This window comes from Pelodiscus sinensis, chromosome 27, assembly GCF_049634645.1.
Source record: "Pelodiscus sinensis isolate JC-2024 chromosome 27, ASM4963464v1, whole genome shotgun sequence".
In the NCBI taxonomy this organism is placed as follows: domain Eukaryota; kingdom Metazoa; phylum Chordata; order Testudines; family Trionychidae; genus Pelodiscus; species Pelodiscus sinensis.
In genome coordinates, this window is record NC_134737.1 from 10,058,889 (window position 1) to 10,077,118 (window position 18,230).

At 50.9% G+C, this 18,230-nt stretch overlaps 1 protein-coding gene across 11 annotated transcripts in view; it reads right to left on the reverse strand.

Moving 5' to 3' along the window:
• Positions 1 to 18,230, reverse strand: part of FOXP4 (forkhead box P4) — a 151,977-nt gene that overhangs the window by 85,478 nt on the left and 48,269 nt on the right. For 7 of the 11 annotated variants that reach the window (XM_075910378.1, XM_075910375.1, XM_075910374.1 and 4 more), the window contains one exon: positions 1,845 to 1,934. The exons of the other annotated variants lie outside the window; for them this stretch is intronic. Coding sequence is in view for 6 of the 7 variants with exons in the window: in XM_075910375.1 (XP_075766490.1) it covers positions 1,845 to 1,934 (90 nt within the window). In the remaining variant the exon portion in view is untranslated. The remainder of the gene's footprint in view (positions 1 to 1,844; positions 1,935 to 18,230) is intronic. 11 annotated transcript variants of the gene reach the window in all.

Consider the following 18,230-nt stretch of genomic DNA (forward strand, 5'->3'; position numbering starts at 1 on the left):
GCTTCCCTCAGCTGCCACATCCAAGCCGGGTCCAGGCAGCTACAGAGCAACTGGGCCACTTGGTGGAGGGAAGGGGAGGGTCTCTGCATGCTCCCTTGTGTTTGAGAGTCAACTGAGTGCTCAGGAAAACAAGGGATGAACGCCTGAGCCAGGGGAGTGAAGGCAGCTGCTGATCCCTCGCTCCCCTCATTCCAGACCCACAGCCAAGCCTGCCTACGGGAAGAGGGCAAGGGAGGTAACTGCTCTGGGACCCGGCGATTCAAGGGGGCACCGGAGCATCATTCTGGGCGCTCCACTTGGCCCTGAGGGAAGGGGGGCATGCTCCGGTGTGGGCAGCACTGAGGGCTGGCTGTCCCCCCAGTCCTTCCGGCCAAGGCTCTGCACCTTCTGTGGGCATAGAGCTGATGCCCCGCTCCCCCATCTGGCCGCAGGGCTATGGTGGCTGCCGGCCTCCCGGCCCACAGCACCCCCACCTCATGCTCGGCATTGCAAATCTGGGCTTGCATCGACCCAGCCACCCGTTCCCTTGTGGCCAAGATGCACAGAGGGTGCAGGCAGCTGGGGCCTTGCAGAAGTCCTCCAAATGTAACTCCTCTTATGACCTGAGCCAGAGGTGAACGGTTAGGTCATTATCCCCATCTGAATCTTTAACTCCCACTCACCTCAGCTAACTCCTGGACACTTGGCCTCCACCCTGGGTTAGACTATAAAATAAAAGCTGTACCTGCCCCCCCTCCTACAGCCTGATGTAAGATAGCTACCTAGCCCTACGACCGTATCCTTCCATATGACTCCATGACATATGCATACCCCTGTTGCTCTCACACAGCCCCCCACCCCAAATCTCCCACATATACTAATATTACACACACACCTTGCTCCTAACAAACCCCTCCCCCTTACACACATGGCTCATTAACATACACCTACTAGGAAACAACCTCCCCCCACCAGAACCCAGCTACTGTCAGCCCCCCCGCAGCCATAGCAGAGCTTCTCCTGGAGTGAAATGAAGAAATCCCAAGTTAGGTGGATTTGCAATTGCTGTCCTAATCCTCCACCCTAAGCACTTGTCTGGCTTCAGCAGCCCAAACCAGAGAACTCCTGACATTTAACCTGTATCAAAATATGAGGGACATCCTTCCCCCACTGCCTTCTCTCATGGTGAAACCCAAGGATATGGACAGGGACTCGACAGAGTTGTCAAAAAATATTCAGGAGTTGCAATGGAGTTCAAGGTCCTTTACATAAGTGTTTTTAAGCCCTGGTATCTATGACAGTGAATGTGCAAACCACATTCCCTGGGGGGGAATGCCCCTATCAAAAGCACCTACAGTGATTCAGGAATACAATCCCACTGCAAGTCTTTAACTCTCCCAGAGGCAGTCTTGGGAGGCCCACCCATGGCACAGAAATGAATGCCTGGAGGTTGGCCCCAACTGCAGTGGCGTTCTCCTCTTTCGGCTACAGGTTAAACCTCTCCAGTCCAGAACTTTCTGGTCCAGAAATATCTGTTGTCCGGCATGATTTTAGTTGCTGGATGACCACTTTGCATAGGTGTGGCCAAGTTTCCTGCAGCCCCATAAAGTTTGTTTACAACTACAAGTCCGGGCTCTCACTGTTCAGTGCGGTTCTTTAGCTCTAATTTAACCCTAACTGTCCTCTAACAGCCCAGTAAGCAGGAGATGTGTGGATCATGCTGCTAGACAACATTGACCTCCCGTCATCCCGAAAATTCTATGGTTCGGCACCGGTCAGGTCTCGAGGGTGCCAGACTAGAGCGGTTCAGCCCGTAGTAGAACAGGCCCCTTAAGGGTGTGGCTGAAGATGTTTCTCTGTCTCACCTGGACTGCTGGCTGCTTGTTCTCATTGTTGCTGGGAGAGGTCAGCCCTGTGGCCTGCTGCAGAAGGAACTGTCTTGCCACCTGGAGAGCCTGAAAAAACAAAACCAAACCAAAAGATAGAGTGGGGTAGTGGATAGTTATTGTCTCTTTTCCAGCTCAGCTCCTTCTCCTTGTGCCTGATCTGCCTGTGTGCATGCTCACTATCTAGACACCATCCAACGGGAGCCAGGTCTACTGACTGGTACTGCCAGCAGGACAAAGTAGTCTCAGGAAGCACTGCAAGCATATCTACGCTGCAATCGGACAGTTGTGCCAGCTGTTTCATGCGCTCAGGGCTTGCATGAAGGGGCGGTTTAATTATGGTGTAGATCATAGGGCTCTAGCTTGGGCTCTAACATCCTCCCAACCCCGCAGAGTCTGCCAGGCCAGCCTGACCTTGCCTGCATGCACTGCAACTAAACAGCCCCTTCGCCAGAACCCGAGTCCACGGGCACAGGCCAGCTGTGAGATTTTAACTGCAGCGTAGACATATCTTTAAGAGTAAGTGGACAAGAGAGCCAGGGGATAATGCGAGGAATAGTACCCACAGAAAGCAGCTCATTTGCTAGAACTAGCTTCCTCCACTTGCTTTAGGAGGAAGACAGCTTTGTAGTTAAGCTATCGGACTGGGACCCAGGAGAGGCAGGTTCTGTTCTCAGCTGCAGCAGAGATTCTCTCTTTGCCTGCCGGATTCAGTTCCCCATCTGTATAATGGGGAAGCGAATGTTTGCCTACCTTGCAGGGGTGTGAGGACGCTAAATCCATTCACAGCCAGCTGCCTGGAGGGGGGAAGCGGGTGAGTGTCAGAGTAGTTGACCTAATAAAGAGCAGGATTTCACCCCACATGAATAACCGGTGGAAAAAAATGTGGACATTCTGCAGAGAATTTCCAGCAATGCAGGAGAGAAGTTTACTGGAGCTTACTAGCGATCCCACAGGAATCTGTTTCTTTTATGGGTGTCTGCTCAGAAAGCGTTCCTACTTTCCTGGCCATTCAGGGATGTGTTTTGCAATAATATTTATTAAACCACTGGCATCAACGAAAAAATGAAACACTTCACTGGCATGAAAGAAAAGCCCAAGTCGGTCAGATTGCCAGTCAGGACTGAGAGTGCAAGTGGGGGGAAAAGGGGTGGGAGGGAGAGACGAGCGCAAGCCCGATCAAGCAACCATACTGGGGCACGAGGAAGAGAGCAACAGCGAGATGGTGTGGGAGAGCACAAGGAATGCACAAGTGAAAGCACGTGTGCAAACAAGCCAATGTGTGCACAAGAGCTGGTGAAAGGCTGCCAGCGTGTGAAAGAACCAGAGAGGCCAGAAAAGCATGGGACAGAGAGGTTTCCTTCAGGAGCTGAGAGCAAGCAAAGAGAAGGGAATAAATGCTAACACAAACAATCCTATGGTACTCCAGGCTGCTGCTCCCAGGTCCGTTTCCTCATGTTCCTTATTTTTGCTTTTAAAGATTTTTTTTTGGGGGGGGGGGGGGGGGGGAAGGGGGAAGGTACCTTTCTGAACAACAAAGTCATTGTAGTCCTGCCTGCAAGACAGGTTTTTATTACAGCACAGAGACAGGAGGGGGGAGTAGAGAGGGAGAGGTCGGAGGGTCATAGCCCAGCTTGGCGGTGCTGCAAACAGCATGTGGGTTCCAGTGAGCTGTCAACGCCACAGCCGTAAATCAAGGCTCTGGCTTCCAAGAGGCGGCTGTGCACTCCTAGGCCGCGGAGGCACTTGCAGGGTGTGTCCCAAAGAAAGAGCCGCTTGTTAATTTTCCACATTTCCAGCTATAAAGAACAAAGTTACTTTCCGTCAGGCATGTATACATTCTATACTGTACCGTACACCCTGTACGGAGGGGCAGCTGAATTTGCACATAAGAGCGGAGAGATGAGCAGGCTCACTTGCAGATGCCCCTAGTAATTCTGTATGCAAATGAAAGTGGGGAGGGCACATAATACACTCACAAACTAATTACACATACCCAGTGTTGTTAATGAAGATGCCAATTCAATGCAATCCGTGTTGTGTGCACATTACGCGTGACACAAACAGATCAGGTTGTCTATCTCATATGCAGCATACACACAATACAATTATCAGAGGGGTAGCTGTGTTAGTCTGTATCCACAAAAACAACAGGCAGTCCCTGTGGCACCCTAAAGACCAATACATTTATCTGGGAGTAAAGCTTTCGTGGGTAAACCCCCACTTCATCGTATCTGATGAAGTGGGGTTTTGCCCATGAAAAGTTATGCCCTTATAAATGTGTAAATCTTTAGGTGTCACAGGACTCCTCATTGTTATTACAGTATAATTATATATTCACACACCATCTGCATAATTATCTATTTACTTTATCTGGTGTTGACCACACAGGCACAAAGACGCAAACAGCCCCTCTCAAACAGCCATCCAATGGACCATCCAAAAAGATTAGCTGGCTATTGTTCAAACCCCGGGTCTAATTTAAGTCTTGTCTACGCTGGGAAGATATTCTGCTGTAAGGCAGCATGTGATTTCAAAGTCCGTTCGTTATTCTGAATTAGCTCACTGTGTGCACGCTCTTATTTCCAGAACATCAGCACTTTTTTCAGTTTAGCTTAATCCACTTTCAAAGCAATATCTAGTCCAGTCAAATTCCACATGTAGACAAACTAAAATGTAAGAGACACATGTTGAGATTTTTTTCAAAGCAGCCACTGAAGCCGGGGGTGGGGGACTTGGTCCTTACTGCAAGCTTTAATTCGAACTACCTAGTCCGTGCTGCATGTAGCTGTGGGCAGGTAGTTCCAACTACGGGGCATTTAAAAATGGCGGCGCCCGGGAACATGCAAATGAAGCCCAGGATATTTAAATCCCGGGCTTCATTTGCAAGTTCGAATGCCTACATTAGCCACCCTAGTTCGAACTAGAGTGGCAGTGTAGACATACCCTATGAAACTGATCTAGGTCAAAAGTCCATGATCTTCAAAACACATGGAGGGGGAGGTTAAAATTAGTCTCTTAGGAGGATATTTAAGCACCTTAAGTAAATCCACTGGTACTGGTGGATTCCCAGTTGTAACCCACACATCTACTGGGAGTTTCTCACTGTCCCATGTAGTGGCACTGAGACCACTTACAGAGAAGAAGAGTGAGTTTGCTCTACAGCCTTAACTAGCGGGCTTTTAGCCCAAGCTGTAGAGCAGTGGTCCCCAACACGGCGCTCGCCGGGGCATTTGTGTGCGCCCACTGACAACCTGGGCTGGCCCCGCCCACGGCGCAAGGGAGGCGCCGGCCCCAGGCGCATGACACGCACCGGCGCCGGGTGCGCGGCGCTCGGGTGGCCCCAGCCCCGGAGCACATGCGGGCACTCAGGCGCGCGGCGCTCGAGCGACGCCGGTGCCAACCCTAGGCGCGCGGCTCGGGCGGCAGTGCCGGCCCCGGGCGCAAGGCTCTCGGCCGGCCCCAGCCCTAGGGCACATGCCGGCGCCGGGTGCAAGGGCATCCTAGTCCCCTGGCGTGCTCCCGGACGCGCGGCCCCGCCCCCGGGCTCCCGGACGTGCAGCTCCGCCCCCCCGGGCACCCGGCACATGAGTGGCCCCACCGCTGGGCGCCCGGGAGCCTCTAAAGGTTGGGGACCACTGCTGTAGAGGCTCCTGCACTAAGCTCCAGAGGTCCCAGCTTTGGTTCTGTTACACCAGCACTTTGGAAAAACAGGGGACACCAGAATAATGAACAATCCATCCATCCTGCCTTTGCGCACTGCAAGGCCAAAGCAGCAGTTGGGGGAGGAGCACACGACATTAATCAAAAGCTAAATATGAGTCAACAGTGTGACGCTGTTGCAAAAAAAAAAAAAAAAAAAAAAAGCAAACATGATTCTGGGCTGCATTAACAGGAGTGTTGTGAGCAAGACATGAGAAGTGATTCTTCCGCTCTACTCTGCGCTGATTAGGCCTCAATTGGAGTACTGCGTCCAGTTTTGGGCACCACATTTCAAGAAAGATGTGGAGAAATTGGAGAAGGTCCAGAGAAGAGCAACAAGAATGATTAAACGTCTAGAGAACATGCCCTATGAAGGAAGGCTGAAAGAATTGGGTTTGTTTAGTTTGGAAAGGAGAAGACTGAGAGGGGACATAATAGTGGTTTTCAGATATCTAAAAGGGTATTCCACGGAGGAGAGAGAAAAATTATTCTCCTTGGCCTCTAAGGATAGGACAAGAAGCAATGGGCTTAAACTGCAGCAAGGGAGGGTTAGGTTGGACATTACGAAAAACTTCCTAATTGTCAGGGTGTTAAACGCTGGAATAAAGTTGCCTATGGAGGTTGTGGAATTTCCATCTCTGGAGATATTTAAGAGTAGGTTAGATAAATGTCTATCTGGGATGGTCTAGACAGCTCTGGGTCCTGCCATGAGGGCAGGGGACTGGACTCAATGACCTCACAAGGTCCCTTCCAGTTCTAGTGTTCTATGATTCTATGAAAAGGGACTTAAAGGGCAGGTGGGTACCAGGATTACAGTAGGCATCCAGGGCAAAATGACCACAAGGAAATCACACTCAGAATTCACCTGGCTTCAGGTTTCATCATGAGAAAAATAACCCCAAAACAAAAGCGTCCGTGCCAATCTAGACGCGGTTTTGTGCAAAAAAACCCCAATTGCCATTTTAGCCATTTGCTGTCTACACTGGCCCTCTTGCGCAAATGATTTGTGCAAGAGGGCTTTTGCCCGAACGGGAGCAGCACAGTATTTCTGCAAGAACACTGATGATCTTACATGAGATCGTCAGTGTTCTTGCGGAAATTCAAGCAGCCAGTGTAGACAGCTGGCAAGTTTTTCCGCAAAAGCAGATGATTTTGCGGAAAAGCTTGCCAGTCTAGACACAACCAAGAGGTTTATCCTATATGGGCATAGATATTCCAGTCTAATGTAGCACTTTAAACTGCTAACAGTCCACATTGGGAGGGTTGTACCTTAATGATAAAACTTCTCTGATCAGACAAGTTGCAAAATTAATGCTAAATTCTCCATTCCTCCCATCTGACAGTGGTTTGTGAAGACTCCGTATTACTGGGCCTTTCACACAGCAAAAAGCAGAGGAGGGGAAATCAAACCTCAAAAAAAGGAATGGGAAAATATCAATGGGAAGACAACAAAAACCTGGAAAGATGACTTGGAGGGCAGTTTTGAACCCAAAGCCGTTTCTTTTTTAGCCCCCCCCCCCCCTTTTTTTTAACTGACTAGATTTCAAGTGGGCAGCATCCCTTTGAGGAGCAGAAATTCCATGCCAGCCATAGAAAAAAAACTCCAAAGGTGCCCAGGGAAACAATAAGGCACCAGGAAGTAGGGGGTGCAAAAATCCCAATTAATCAGTTAACCGGTTAAATGTTAGGTTAACCTAATGATTAACCAAGGACTTTCACATTTCAATGCATCATTCTAAGAGGAAGGGCAGATTTTGGTTTGGCGTGAGAGACCTTGGGTTTTATCCCCAACTCTGCTGGTCTACGGTATGATCTTAAGCAAACTCATTAAGCCCTATCCCAAGCCTCAGTTTCCCTCTCCGTCAGTGGGGAACTCAGAGGAAAAAGCTGCAAGGCTAACTTAGCTGACGTTGGCACAAAGTGCTTGGAGATCATTTTGCAGATAGGGTGGGGAAAAAATAAGGCGCACAGAGTGAGGAAGAAGTGGCTTTCTCCATGCGAGACAGCTGGTCAGCACCAGAGTCCAAAGAAGAATCCATAAGTGCCACCAACTGTCCCCTCCATCTAACCATTAGGTAATACAGCCTGCCCAGAACTCATTCTCTCTCTTCCCAAACTTTCTGAATGATTTTCCCAACAGTGCTCTAGAAGTTAAGCAGGAGGCAGAGGAAAAGGCAGAGGCACCAAAGAGACGGAACAAAGGCCACGCTGCAGCGTGACGGCTGAGCCAATCGGAAGCCCAGCCCCCCAGAAATGACCATGCTGCTATAGGCAGCATGAGAGGGCTCCGAGATACCCAGTTTTAACTGCACGAGCCTCACAACGGGAGCTTTGTTGGCGGGGAGATGGCAGGACAGCCCCGGGTTTTATGAGGCTTTGGGAACCCTGTAAAGTCGACAGGAGTTGATTAAGCTGGCAAATCACTTGAAGAAGAATACGGCTCGTGCCAATGCCAGACTGTGTCAAAAGGGCACCGAGCCAGGTTGATCTGGGGAGGGAGGGAGGTGGGACAAACCCCCAACCTCTTGGAGACAGGGATGCCCCTGACGTGGGTACACGTGCGCCGAGGGAGGCAAGGAGGCGCGGACGGAATGCAGGCGGCCCACCCCGAACAGGCTCTCGGGGGGGGGGGGGGGGGAACTTAATTCACTCCCCGCTGACTCTCTCACTTTGTTGTGCTCTGAAGCACGAAATTACAAGATTTACAGGAAAAAAATGACATGGCCTTACAATCCCACACGGGACCTCCCCATGACAGCCGCGCCGCGCCGCTCGCCCAGAGGAGCGGCCCCCTTCTCGCCTCCCCCTGCCGGCTCTGCCAGATGGCCGGGGTGGCGGGGAAACCAGCAGAAGAGTGTCAGAGGTCTCTGCGGGGCAGGAGGCGGCAGGGCACTTCCTTCCATTCCAGCCACCTGCCGCTAAGGGGACTGGCAGCAGTTTGGTGTTGGTCCAGCTAGGAGGCGAGCGTTGTTCATCTGGGATCGGCAGCAGCACACAGACTGGGTTGGGGGGGCACCCAGGGTTACACTGTTAATGCACTCACCCCCTGCCTCAGAGTCCCTGATCCAGTCACTGCACTGGACTAGATTCGGGACTCATCTCTTCCCACCTGCTGTCTCCCCGGGCCACCGTTCCCGCCGCTTCGGTGCACGGGGAGCCCCAGCAGTGACTAGATTACCTGCCCCCAAAGTTTCCTTCTAACCCCCGAGTGGATTAACAACTTGTACTTGGAGCTCCCCCACCTACTTTACTGATGGACCCCATACCAGCATGGCCCACTCGTGCATGATTTAAGTCACCGCAGAGCCGGGCTCAGCCTCCTGACGCATGGGAGATGACTGGTCCAGGCTGGCAAAACCCCAGGGGTTAACCTGGTACTGTGAGGCAGCCATCCAGGAGGATGGGAACCCACGGTATTAGTCCTTCACCCTTCTCAGAGCCACTACTGAAGAAAGGGTTCCGGGACCTAGCTGCTGGCCAGAATTGAGCTGCACTGACTCGGCTGCATGGTGGAAGAGCAGCACTTTACTCCTGCTTACCAGTGACGGAGGGGAAGGAACAGCAAGATGACTGAGAGCAGATCACTCATCTTCATCTCAGTCCCCAGCTGATCCATTTTGTCAGGGTAGGAAAGGCTCAGACCAGCCCACACCACAATCCTGGTTCTCAACCCCGCAAAATCTGGAGGGAGCAGAACTTTACATCTCTGACCCATCTCAAACAAAATCCCTCACCAAGCAAGGAGAGCAGGTTGTCATACGCGATTCCTTGCCACCCGGGGACGATTGCAGTCCGTGGCCATCTTCCCTTAGTAAAAACAACAAAGGGGAACCTACAAAAGTCTTGCTTGATCTACAGTGGGTGATTTCTCCACGACGTTCAAACCTGGGGCTCCCACCAGGGTTAGAAGAACCTTCAGATGGGAGTACAGACAAAAGGCAAGTTTTTGGGAAAGGTCACTCGCATTTGCTAACCGCCTTCAACAGGCCGGAAGGTTAATTTCAAAAAGCAACATTTGAAGCGAGACCTATCCCTTAAAGCTACAAAACATGGAGTTACCCATAATCCTCTGCTATTTACTTTTGCGAACATATAAAGACAAAGGAAATGTCCCCCTCCTCCCCCTTTTTATTTTTTTGAGGCTGCCTTTACCTCCTGCTAATTATCTGTGAAATGTGTGTGGGGCAGGGGAGGGGAAGGAATTGTACCCTGCTCCAAAGTGCTATTCAAAGATTCATTAGCAGGATAGCCACAAATAGGAACAAATAATTTGTGTCCAATTTGTCTCCTGGATGATTGTCTTTGATCTGTAAATTATCTCATTTTAAAAAGAAGTTTGTAAGATCTAAAGACAGCAGCTGACACCACCCGGCTTCCCCATTTACAAGACCAGCGGCAGCAACTATTACTGAGCAGAAGGGGTGCAAATGTTGAGGGGGAGGGGGCACAGAATACGAAGAGGCCTGACCTATGTAGTTGTTTCGTGCTGACTTAACTCTTTCTGTGCAGGTGGTGGGTGTTTATACAACACAGCTAAGATCAGGAAGGCCAGTGATGAGGACACGGGGATACCAGTATGTTCGTACAGTTTGTGTAGTTTATGCATCTTTGTACTGGTATAAGTACACCTGCATTAGAGGGTCACACCACTTAACACCTGTTTCTAAACATGTATAGTTCAAATAGCATCAAAAAGCCCGTAGTACATTGGAAAAAAGCTCAGTGTCCTTCTAGATCCTGATACAAAACTTCCCCAAAGCCTAGGCCTTTCCAGACCGGGGTGTCTGGTTTTCTTTGTGAATGCTTCATAGTTGATTTGCATCTGTTTCTTTGCAGCTTGGCTGCGCCACTCCAGAGCAACAAGAACTACTAGGGAAAAAAAATAAATAAGAGACTCAGATTAATCCCGGGTGTGGTGAACGCAACGTCCGGACAACTGAAGTGTTATGCTAGCATCGGATCCCAAGAAGAAATATGAGCTTCTGTTGTAGCCAAGAATTCCCCACCATCAGGACACTGGAAAACTGAATAAATACAGCTCTATGGGCTGATGAGGGTGAAGAGGCTGCTCTTTTTTCACCTGAAACCCTGAATTCCTTAGAGTTCGTGCTATGGTAAAAATAGATAATACATGCTGTATTCTCTCCCTCCACCCTTATATCAGAAGAAAGTGGATCATCCCAGGTCAGAGTGTGGTGATCCCAGAGCGGAAACAGTCCTCTACCCAGCTTTCCACCCAGACGCATGGAGTTTAATGCGCCTCATCTAAGCCAGGTTTCCATACTACTGGTGAGCAACGCGAACAAGCCAAGGAGTAAATGAATGTGGAGATGAAGCTGTCCTCCGGTAGGAGAAGAATCTGGTGCATTTCAGCCCTAGCTCCTAGAAGTCTTCTATTTATCCCCATCCATGTTGACAGTCCTACCAGAGATTAAAAATCGAATGGGCCACAGAGATGGAGCTGCCTCACATCCACAGAGGCGATGCCTCTGGAACCCGGGTTGAGGCACGTTGGCAAGGTGGGAGGAAGAGAAGCTTGCGCAGCTAATGCCTGCACGGCACTTGTTTTGTAGACAGAGAACGTTAGTCTCCACTGGGTGCCAACACTGCACCTTGTTAGCCCCTACGGCAAGTCGATTTGTCAACTAGGTGTCTTGTCTACTGCTTAGAGCAGCAGCTGACTACTCAGGAAACCTAGGTTCCATTCCTGCCCTTGGCCTGGTGGATGAGCTTGGCCAAGTCACTCCCCCGTGCCTCGGTTTCCCCAAGCTATAAGACAGGGATAATAACGCCAACCATCTTTGTACAGCACCGAGATAAAACTTGCTATACAACAGCTAGGTGGTCTTATAACTACCAAGGGACAACTAGGTCTCTTGCAGGGCCAATTAATGGAGAAGCGCCAAAAATAATGAGCATGGAAACACTACAATAGAGCACTAGAGTCCTGATTGGATGAGATGAGATGATCACTTAAAGGGAAGGCCAGGAATTTTCAGTAGAGGCGCTCTTCTTAAGGAATTCAGTTCCTCTCTGGGTCCTTCAGAACTCGGTAACCTCCACGGTACAGCATAAAGTATCTATGCAGACTTAAAATGAATTTGTGAAGGAGGGGAGGCGGAGGTAGGGCTTCACTAGCCTGCTAAGACAGCCAAAGGGCTAACAGCAATGCGGAGGCACTCAGATGCTGTGGTGAGGGATGCCGGTACACGCAGAGCGAGCCCACATGGATAGTACTTTGGACACTCCAAGAGGCTACGTTTTCAGAAGTGACCCATGATTGGGGATACCCAACTAGAGACACCTACAAAATGGGGCATGATTTTCAGCGGGACGAGCACTCAAGCCCTTAAAGAACAAGGCGCTCTGAAGTGATCTCAAGCAGGGACTCCAAAATCATTAGGCCACATTGGGAAATCTTTACAGAACAAAAGCACAAAAATATTAGGGTCACGTCTCGCCTTTAAAAAAAAAAATGGCACATTTTTCTTTTACAGTAGCCACCCAGACATTATCATGGCAGAGGCCAGAAGACAAACTCTTCTCTACTGAACCAGGTAGGTGTGGATTCCCGGACAATATGGGGGTGAAACTAACTAAGCGAATTCCCACCTGGATGGGATCAAAGCTTTAAATGAGGCCTTAACCTCCAATGATGAAAAACACACCATAAAAATTATATTAAACAGAGCAAGGGAGGGGGAAGAAAAATGGAGACAGGGGACTATAAAAATGATACTACACCTTCTCCCCAGCCCTTGGTCTCCACTTACCCCTAAAAGAGCTTTTTGGGCATGAAAAGAGTATAAATTATTTTTACACTACTCTCATAAAAATGACATTGTCACATTCCAGAATTAGATCTATTAAAATAAAACAGAGAGATATTTTTAGATGGGTATTAACCGTAAATGATGCCACATTGAAAACCACTCCCCCCTCCATTCCCTGTATCCCCATTCTAAGATAATCAGAACCAAATGGAGCCAAGAGATCAAAATTAATAAAAGGACAGAATTCTTTACAAAAAAAGGCAAAACCTTTTGCAACTCTCCCTTGGCCCCAGCTGTTCTCTCCTTTGCTGCACACCCCCTAACGCTTCTAGGCTTCGATACTCCTTGGCTAAAGGGGCTAAATCCATTTTCACTAATGGAGAACACAAGGAAGAAATCCTCCCAACAATTTCCTTCTCCCCGGGCATGGAAAAAAAAACCAACAGCATTTATGCTCAGTCATATATGAAATATAAATCAGGCAACCTAATAGAGAGATGAGTTTCACTTAAGTGCTCTAGTCTCATTTTTATCTTAAATACACTAATAGCAGCATATTACATAATACATTTGAAATGTGAACACATGCTTTTAAAGCCCAGTGTCACTCATATCCGACAGCATCCCCTCCCCCGTCCCCTTTTCAATACGAGAAACGGCTGATTTGGTTAGAACTTTAGTGTTGTCTTTTCATTGACTACTTTTACGTTTATTTTACATGAGCCTGCAATAAATAGTTTTGGGTTTTTTCTAAAGTGCAGGACAAATATTATAGCAGGCGGATGGGGATGGCTTTTCCAGATGGGCCCTTTCTATAGAACTGCAATTTGGAAAGTGTGCTATCAGGAGGCCTCTCGGGCTGAGGGGCTCAGAAACAAAAGGGAGGAGCAAGAGGGGGTGCCGATTAGAGGAATGAAGGGCAGCCCGGTGCAGTCCGAAGATGAGGTTTTTCCAAAGGTGAGTTAGGTACTAAAGTCCCAATGAAATTCACTTGGAGGGAGACGATTCTCATGGGGGATGAGGCATCTGAAAATCCAAGCCTTCAATCCAGACTAAGAAGGTTCGCTGTCTCTAATCTCCTGCATGGGTTGCCACAAGTGAGGCTTGCTGTCTGGGAAGTTTATCTTCCAGAACAGGGATGGGCAAATACCGACCCATGGGCTGGATCTGGTTCAGCCGGGTTAGCCCTGTCGGGCCCGCACACTGCACCTCCATAGTTACGGGGGAAAATCTCAGCTACCATTGACTGCAGATCTCCGTTCCCGGCCGATGGGAGCCACGATTGGCCATACCTGCGGAGGTGCAGGTAAATACAGCGGCAGCAGCCCACCAGGGGCCCACCGTTGTTTTATTGCCCACCTCTGTTGAAGAACAAGCAGCCAGCTGGTTTGGTTTGGGGGCTGCCTTTAAAAGTCATTCTTGAAAAACTGCATTGGAAATCGGGGTGCTGTTTAATTCAAAAGGCAGGCTTCCTGGTGGTTTGTCCAAGACCAAACCCTTCCTTGTTACCCCAACCACCTTCCCTCCTTGTGCCTCACCTTCCACCCACCATCTCTTCCCTGCTGAGCTCTCCCCCTCCTCTTGTTTCCTACCCCCATCCCTCCTAATCCTTCCCTGCCCCCCTCACCTCCTCCTCCCGGTCTTGAATTTCTCTCCCCTTCTCCTTCCACCTATCCCCTCTGCTTCTCCCTTTCTCGCTCCTTGCTTCCACCTTCTGATTTCCCCTCCACTCTCCCAGCTGCCCACACACAAAAGAAGTGCCTGCCCATGCCGAGCAACCTGTGCAAGGCTGAGATGCCCTCTCCTCTCAAAGTCCTGCAACAAAGGGACTTCTAGGAGACCACGTCTTGCCACGTTCCGGGAGGGCAATGTTGGGGTGTCAGCCAGCTTGGAGACAAAGGTTCTAGGCACCTGTCCCCTAGCTCCCCCCCCCCCCCAACTCCCCAGAACTCTGTGATGAGCAGGCAGCCACAGCCACAGACAGCTCTGTCTACCCCTGAGCCAGGTCATGCTTTGGGCCCCACATTCTCAGACAAGCCGGGCAGGGTCAATGGGTATGGTAGGCGGGGGGAGGCATTGCCATCCCAAACCGCTGGGCATGGTCCTACCCACACTCCGCCCCCAGAACGACTAATGTAGGGGAACGGGGGCGAAGTGTTGTTGCAACAGTGCTCCGGGTTTGGAAGGCGGAGGCCGTGCGCCACCACATCACCATGGTGCTGGGGGCAGGGCAGGGCCTTGGCAGAAGGAACAGGGCTGGTGGGGGGAGGGCTTGCCTCAACTAGCCCTACCTTCACCCACCACCCACAAAGCTGAGGGTGCCTAGGTGGGGCAAGCAGGTTGAAGCCTCAGCTAGGTTCCCCTATGGGGGCCAGAAACAAATCACGGCCCCAGAGGTGCCTAAACACACCAGATGTCATAGGGTGGCGGAGCTCCATTGACTATCCTCAAGGTGATGCACAGAGGCACCTCTGACCCCCCTCCCCTGGTCCATCATCCTTGTTGCTCATGAGTTGAAGGGTCTGTCCTGTGGAATGGTGAAGGAACCCTGGGGCAAGGGGGGGGAGAAGAACTGGGAAGGTCCCCAATATGGTGGAATCCCCCATTAAGCCAGCACCAGAGCCCATCCCGTCCCCCCACCACTCCTACACAGACAAACCGACGCTGCCTTATAGAAGGGAGACCCGAGACAGCGAGAGGCTGCATAAAACATTACTCCATCCAGATGGGCCTAGAAAGCAGACGTTTAAACACAGCCTCTGACACGGGGAATAAACCTATTCCAAAGACTGGATCCACAGCAGCTGCTTCTAGAGATGAAATGCGCTTGCTGCCTGTTGGCCTGCTTTCTCTGGCTTAGGTGACAAGAAGAGAGAGAAAAGCTAAATTTTATAGGAAGCAAGATACGTGGAAAAACATAACCTGGAACCCTTACAATGCACTAGCACCCTCTGTCCTGAGCAATTCAAACAACGCCCCCGCCCCCCCCCCCCCCCACACACACACTCTCTTTCCATATACATTTTTTATTAGATCCACCAATTACCTATCACTGGAATGCAGCCACTTCTGGCGTGGGGGCTGGCAGCTCTTCAGACAATTCGTCACTGGTTTTGATAGGAAGATTATACCCCAAACTAGCTCAAACTGCAGGGAGAGGTGAGGAAAATTGCAGGTGGCAGAACGGAAAGAACTAAGTTTGGAACACACCTGAGCCAAGCAGTAGAGCCAGTATCCCTGCTTTGGGGGGGGGGGGGGGGGGGAGGGAGAAGGGCGGAGGTGATCACCTTTATGACTCACTGAGGAACAAGTCTGGCCTCCATCTCACACAGCCCAGGGGGCTTACCCCCCATTTTAAGAGGGGACCTGTGGATCCAAGATGGTTAACACACATGGGGTTTTTCACTTTTTAGGCGCTCAAGTGGAGAGAACTGTCAAGGGGCATGATTTTCAGAGGGTGGGTCCATCTCTTTCCAGGGGGTCAAACTGAAGGTACGTCATTTTGAGCACAGAGGAGGAGAGGGGGTGAGACATCCAGAATCACTAGCTCCAAATCTTGGCCAGAAGCCTGTCGGGGTGGGAAGAGCTAGGGGCCAGCCCAGTCGCACCCAGGCCTACAGGCCAGAGAGCTTCTAGCGTACAGCATTCAGAGAGGAGACAAGAGCCCAGCCCAGAGTGGAGACTGGAAGAGCCATACTAGATTAAAGACAACAACTCTACTCATGAAGGAACACAGGGGAGGAAGAATGGGGTTGCTTAGGCCCATCCTATTCAGGGCTTTTCAACCCATTTGTGCCATCATTTGCCAGGTGGTCACCTGACCAAGTGCCTAGGACAAAAGCTGGACCGGACCTCTCTGCAGGGTGCGTCCCCTACTCTGCCACCTGCGGTTCCTGCCCTTGTGAAGCTAGCAGCTGCCCACGGGCAGCCGGGATGCAGTGCCGACCTGTTGCCGCGGCATCCAGCGCATTTCCTGCTCCCCCATCTGGCTACAGGCGATTCTTCTCCTCTTACCACCTTGGTCCCCCGTTTCCATCCCGACCTTCCCGCCCCTGAAAACTATGGAAGGGGTGGAGTTCCACCAGTCCTCCCAGTTTTCCCACCTGACTGGCTGCCTCACGGGGTGGGGACTACCCCCACCGCCGCCCCCGAGTTAAAAACTCATTAATGTGCAAAGACCCGGGTCCTTTTGAATCTCGTTACAGGATGTTAGCACGCTGGAGGTCTCCTGACGTTCCCACAGCAACCGCTGTGGGAGTTCCCAGACGCTAGGCAACCCTCCCATGACCCCGGCTGGCCTTTCCCCTCCAGCGACCCTTTCCACAATGTAAGCGCGCGCTATTGAATCCCAGGACGCTTTTCAACTGGGCCCCATCATTGAAATCCAGGGATTTAACCCTAACGCCATCACCTTCGCTTGGGGGAGGGGGAGAAGGGAAAGATCCCTCCCACCCCGCTCAGAAATGGCCTGGGGAAGCCAGGCCGGAAACGGCTTCTAACTCTCCAGTCTGAGAAGGCTCGGGGGGGGGGCGGGGGGGGTTTACAAATTCCTGTTACCCGGGTGGAAATCCAGAGTGAATCCGCTGACTGCAGTGAGTGTATTTTGCAGTCCGGCTCCTAGGGCTAGATTTGGATCTTGTCCTGTTAACATAGATAGCACATTCTCAGGCCACGGGACAGCACAACAGGAACTGAACTGGGCGATGCGACACCAGAGCAAAATTACACAGACAGTCTCTAAAACCATCCACCCCTGGGTGGCAGCTGCAGAGCATGTGAACATGCCATTGTGCATGCACATTGGGAATCACTGCACACTCTGCCCTCATTAGCACGACAAGTGTCCATTTTGCACAATCAAGTGTGCACTCGGCATTCACGGGTTTACTAGGTTCTGCCCCAGCATTAACAAAATGCATGCATTTAAAAAAAAAAAAAAAAGAACATTCAGAATTCAGCTCGACCATACACACGGGCTGTGTTAATTCTCATGCGTCGGGGCATAAACCAATCACTAACTGCCTGAGGCCAGGAAGGGGGGCTTTGCCTACAGACAGGTTATTCCATAACAGTCCATGACAGGGTTTTCTTGCATCTTCCTCTGAAGCCACTCGAATTGGCTGCTGCCAGAGAAAAGGGCACAGAACTGGACTGACCCTTGCTCTGGGGTTCAGCCTGGGAAATCCCAGGTTTGAACGAAGTGAGAACGTGGAGTAAACGTTACAGCGAGGAGCTAGGAGTCAGGACTTCTGGGATCCATTCCCTCTGCTGGGCCCTCAGTTTCTCCATCTGTGCAACGTGGATAACCCTTGCCTATTCTGAGGCACGGGAGAGGCCTGCCTGACAAGTCCACGGTGCTTTGAGATCCTCAAAGGAAAAGCAGAGCACTTGGCCTCTCTATTCCCCTGCCTTCCCTAGAGGTGATCCTGGCACCGGAGGGGGGTTCAAGTCATATTGTAAGAGGAGGAGGGGGAAGAATCAGACACAGTGAAAGTTCCACGGGAGAAATCAAACCTGAGGACAGGGAAGCCAAGCCATCTGCCTCTACCTGCACACGCTAGGAAGGTGGTGCTGTGCAATCAGGTTAGCCACGCTCTCATGGGAACACCCAGCCCTTGTGGGTCACACGGGGCCGTTTGTAGAGATGGTCTTGCACAGCAGTGCAAGGACTCTCATGGGCTTTCCAAATGGTCCGGGGCATCCGGTCAGGCCCCGCAAGGTTCGCCCATTGGGGGACAGTTCACCCCACCAACCAAAGGCCTGTGTAGGAAATTATTGGCCTTGTGGAATCTCTGGAAGGGCAAAGAATGGGAGCAGCCTCTTTATGGAGGCATAAAGGCAGAGGATTGCGGCCACCTTGGGCAAGCCCCGTCTGCTGGCATCTTGCCCT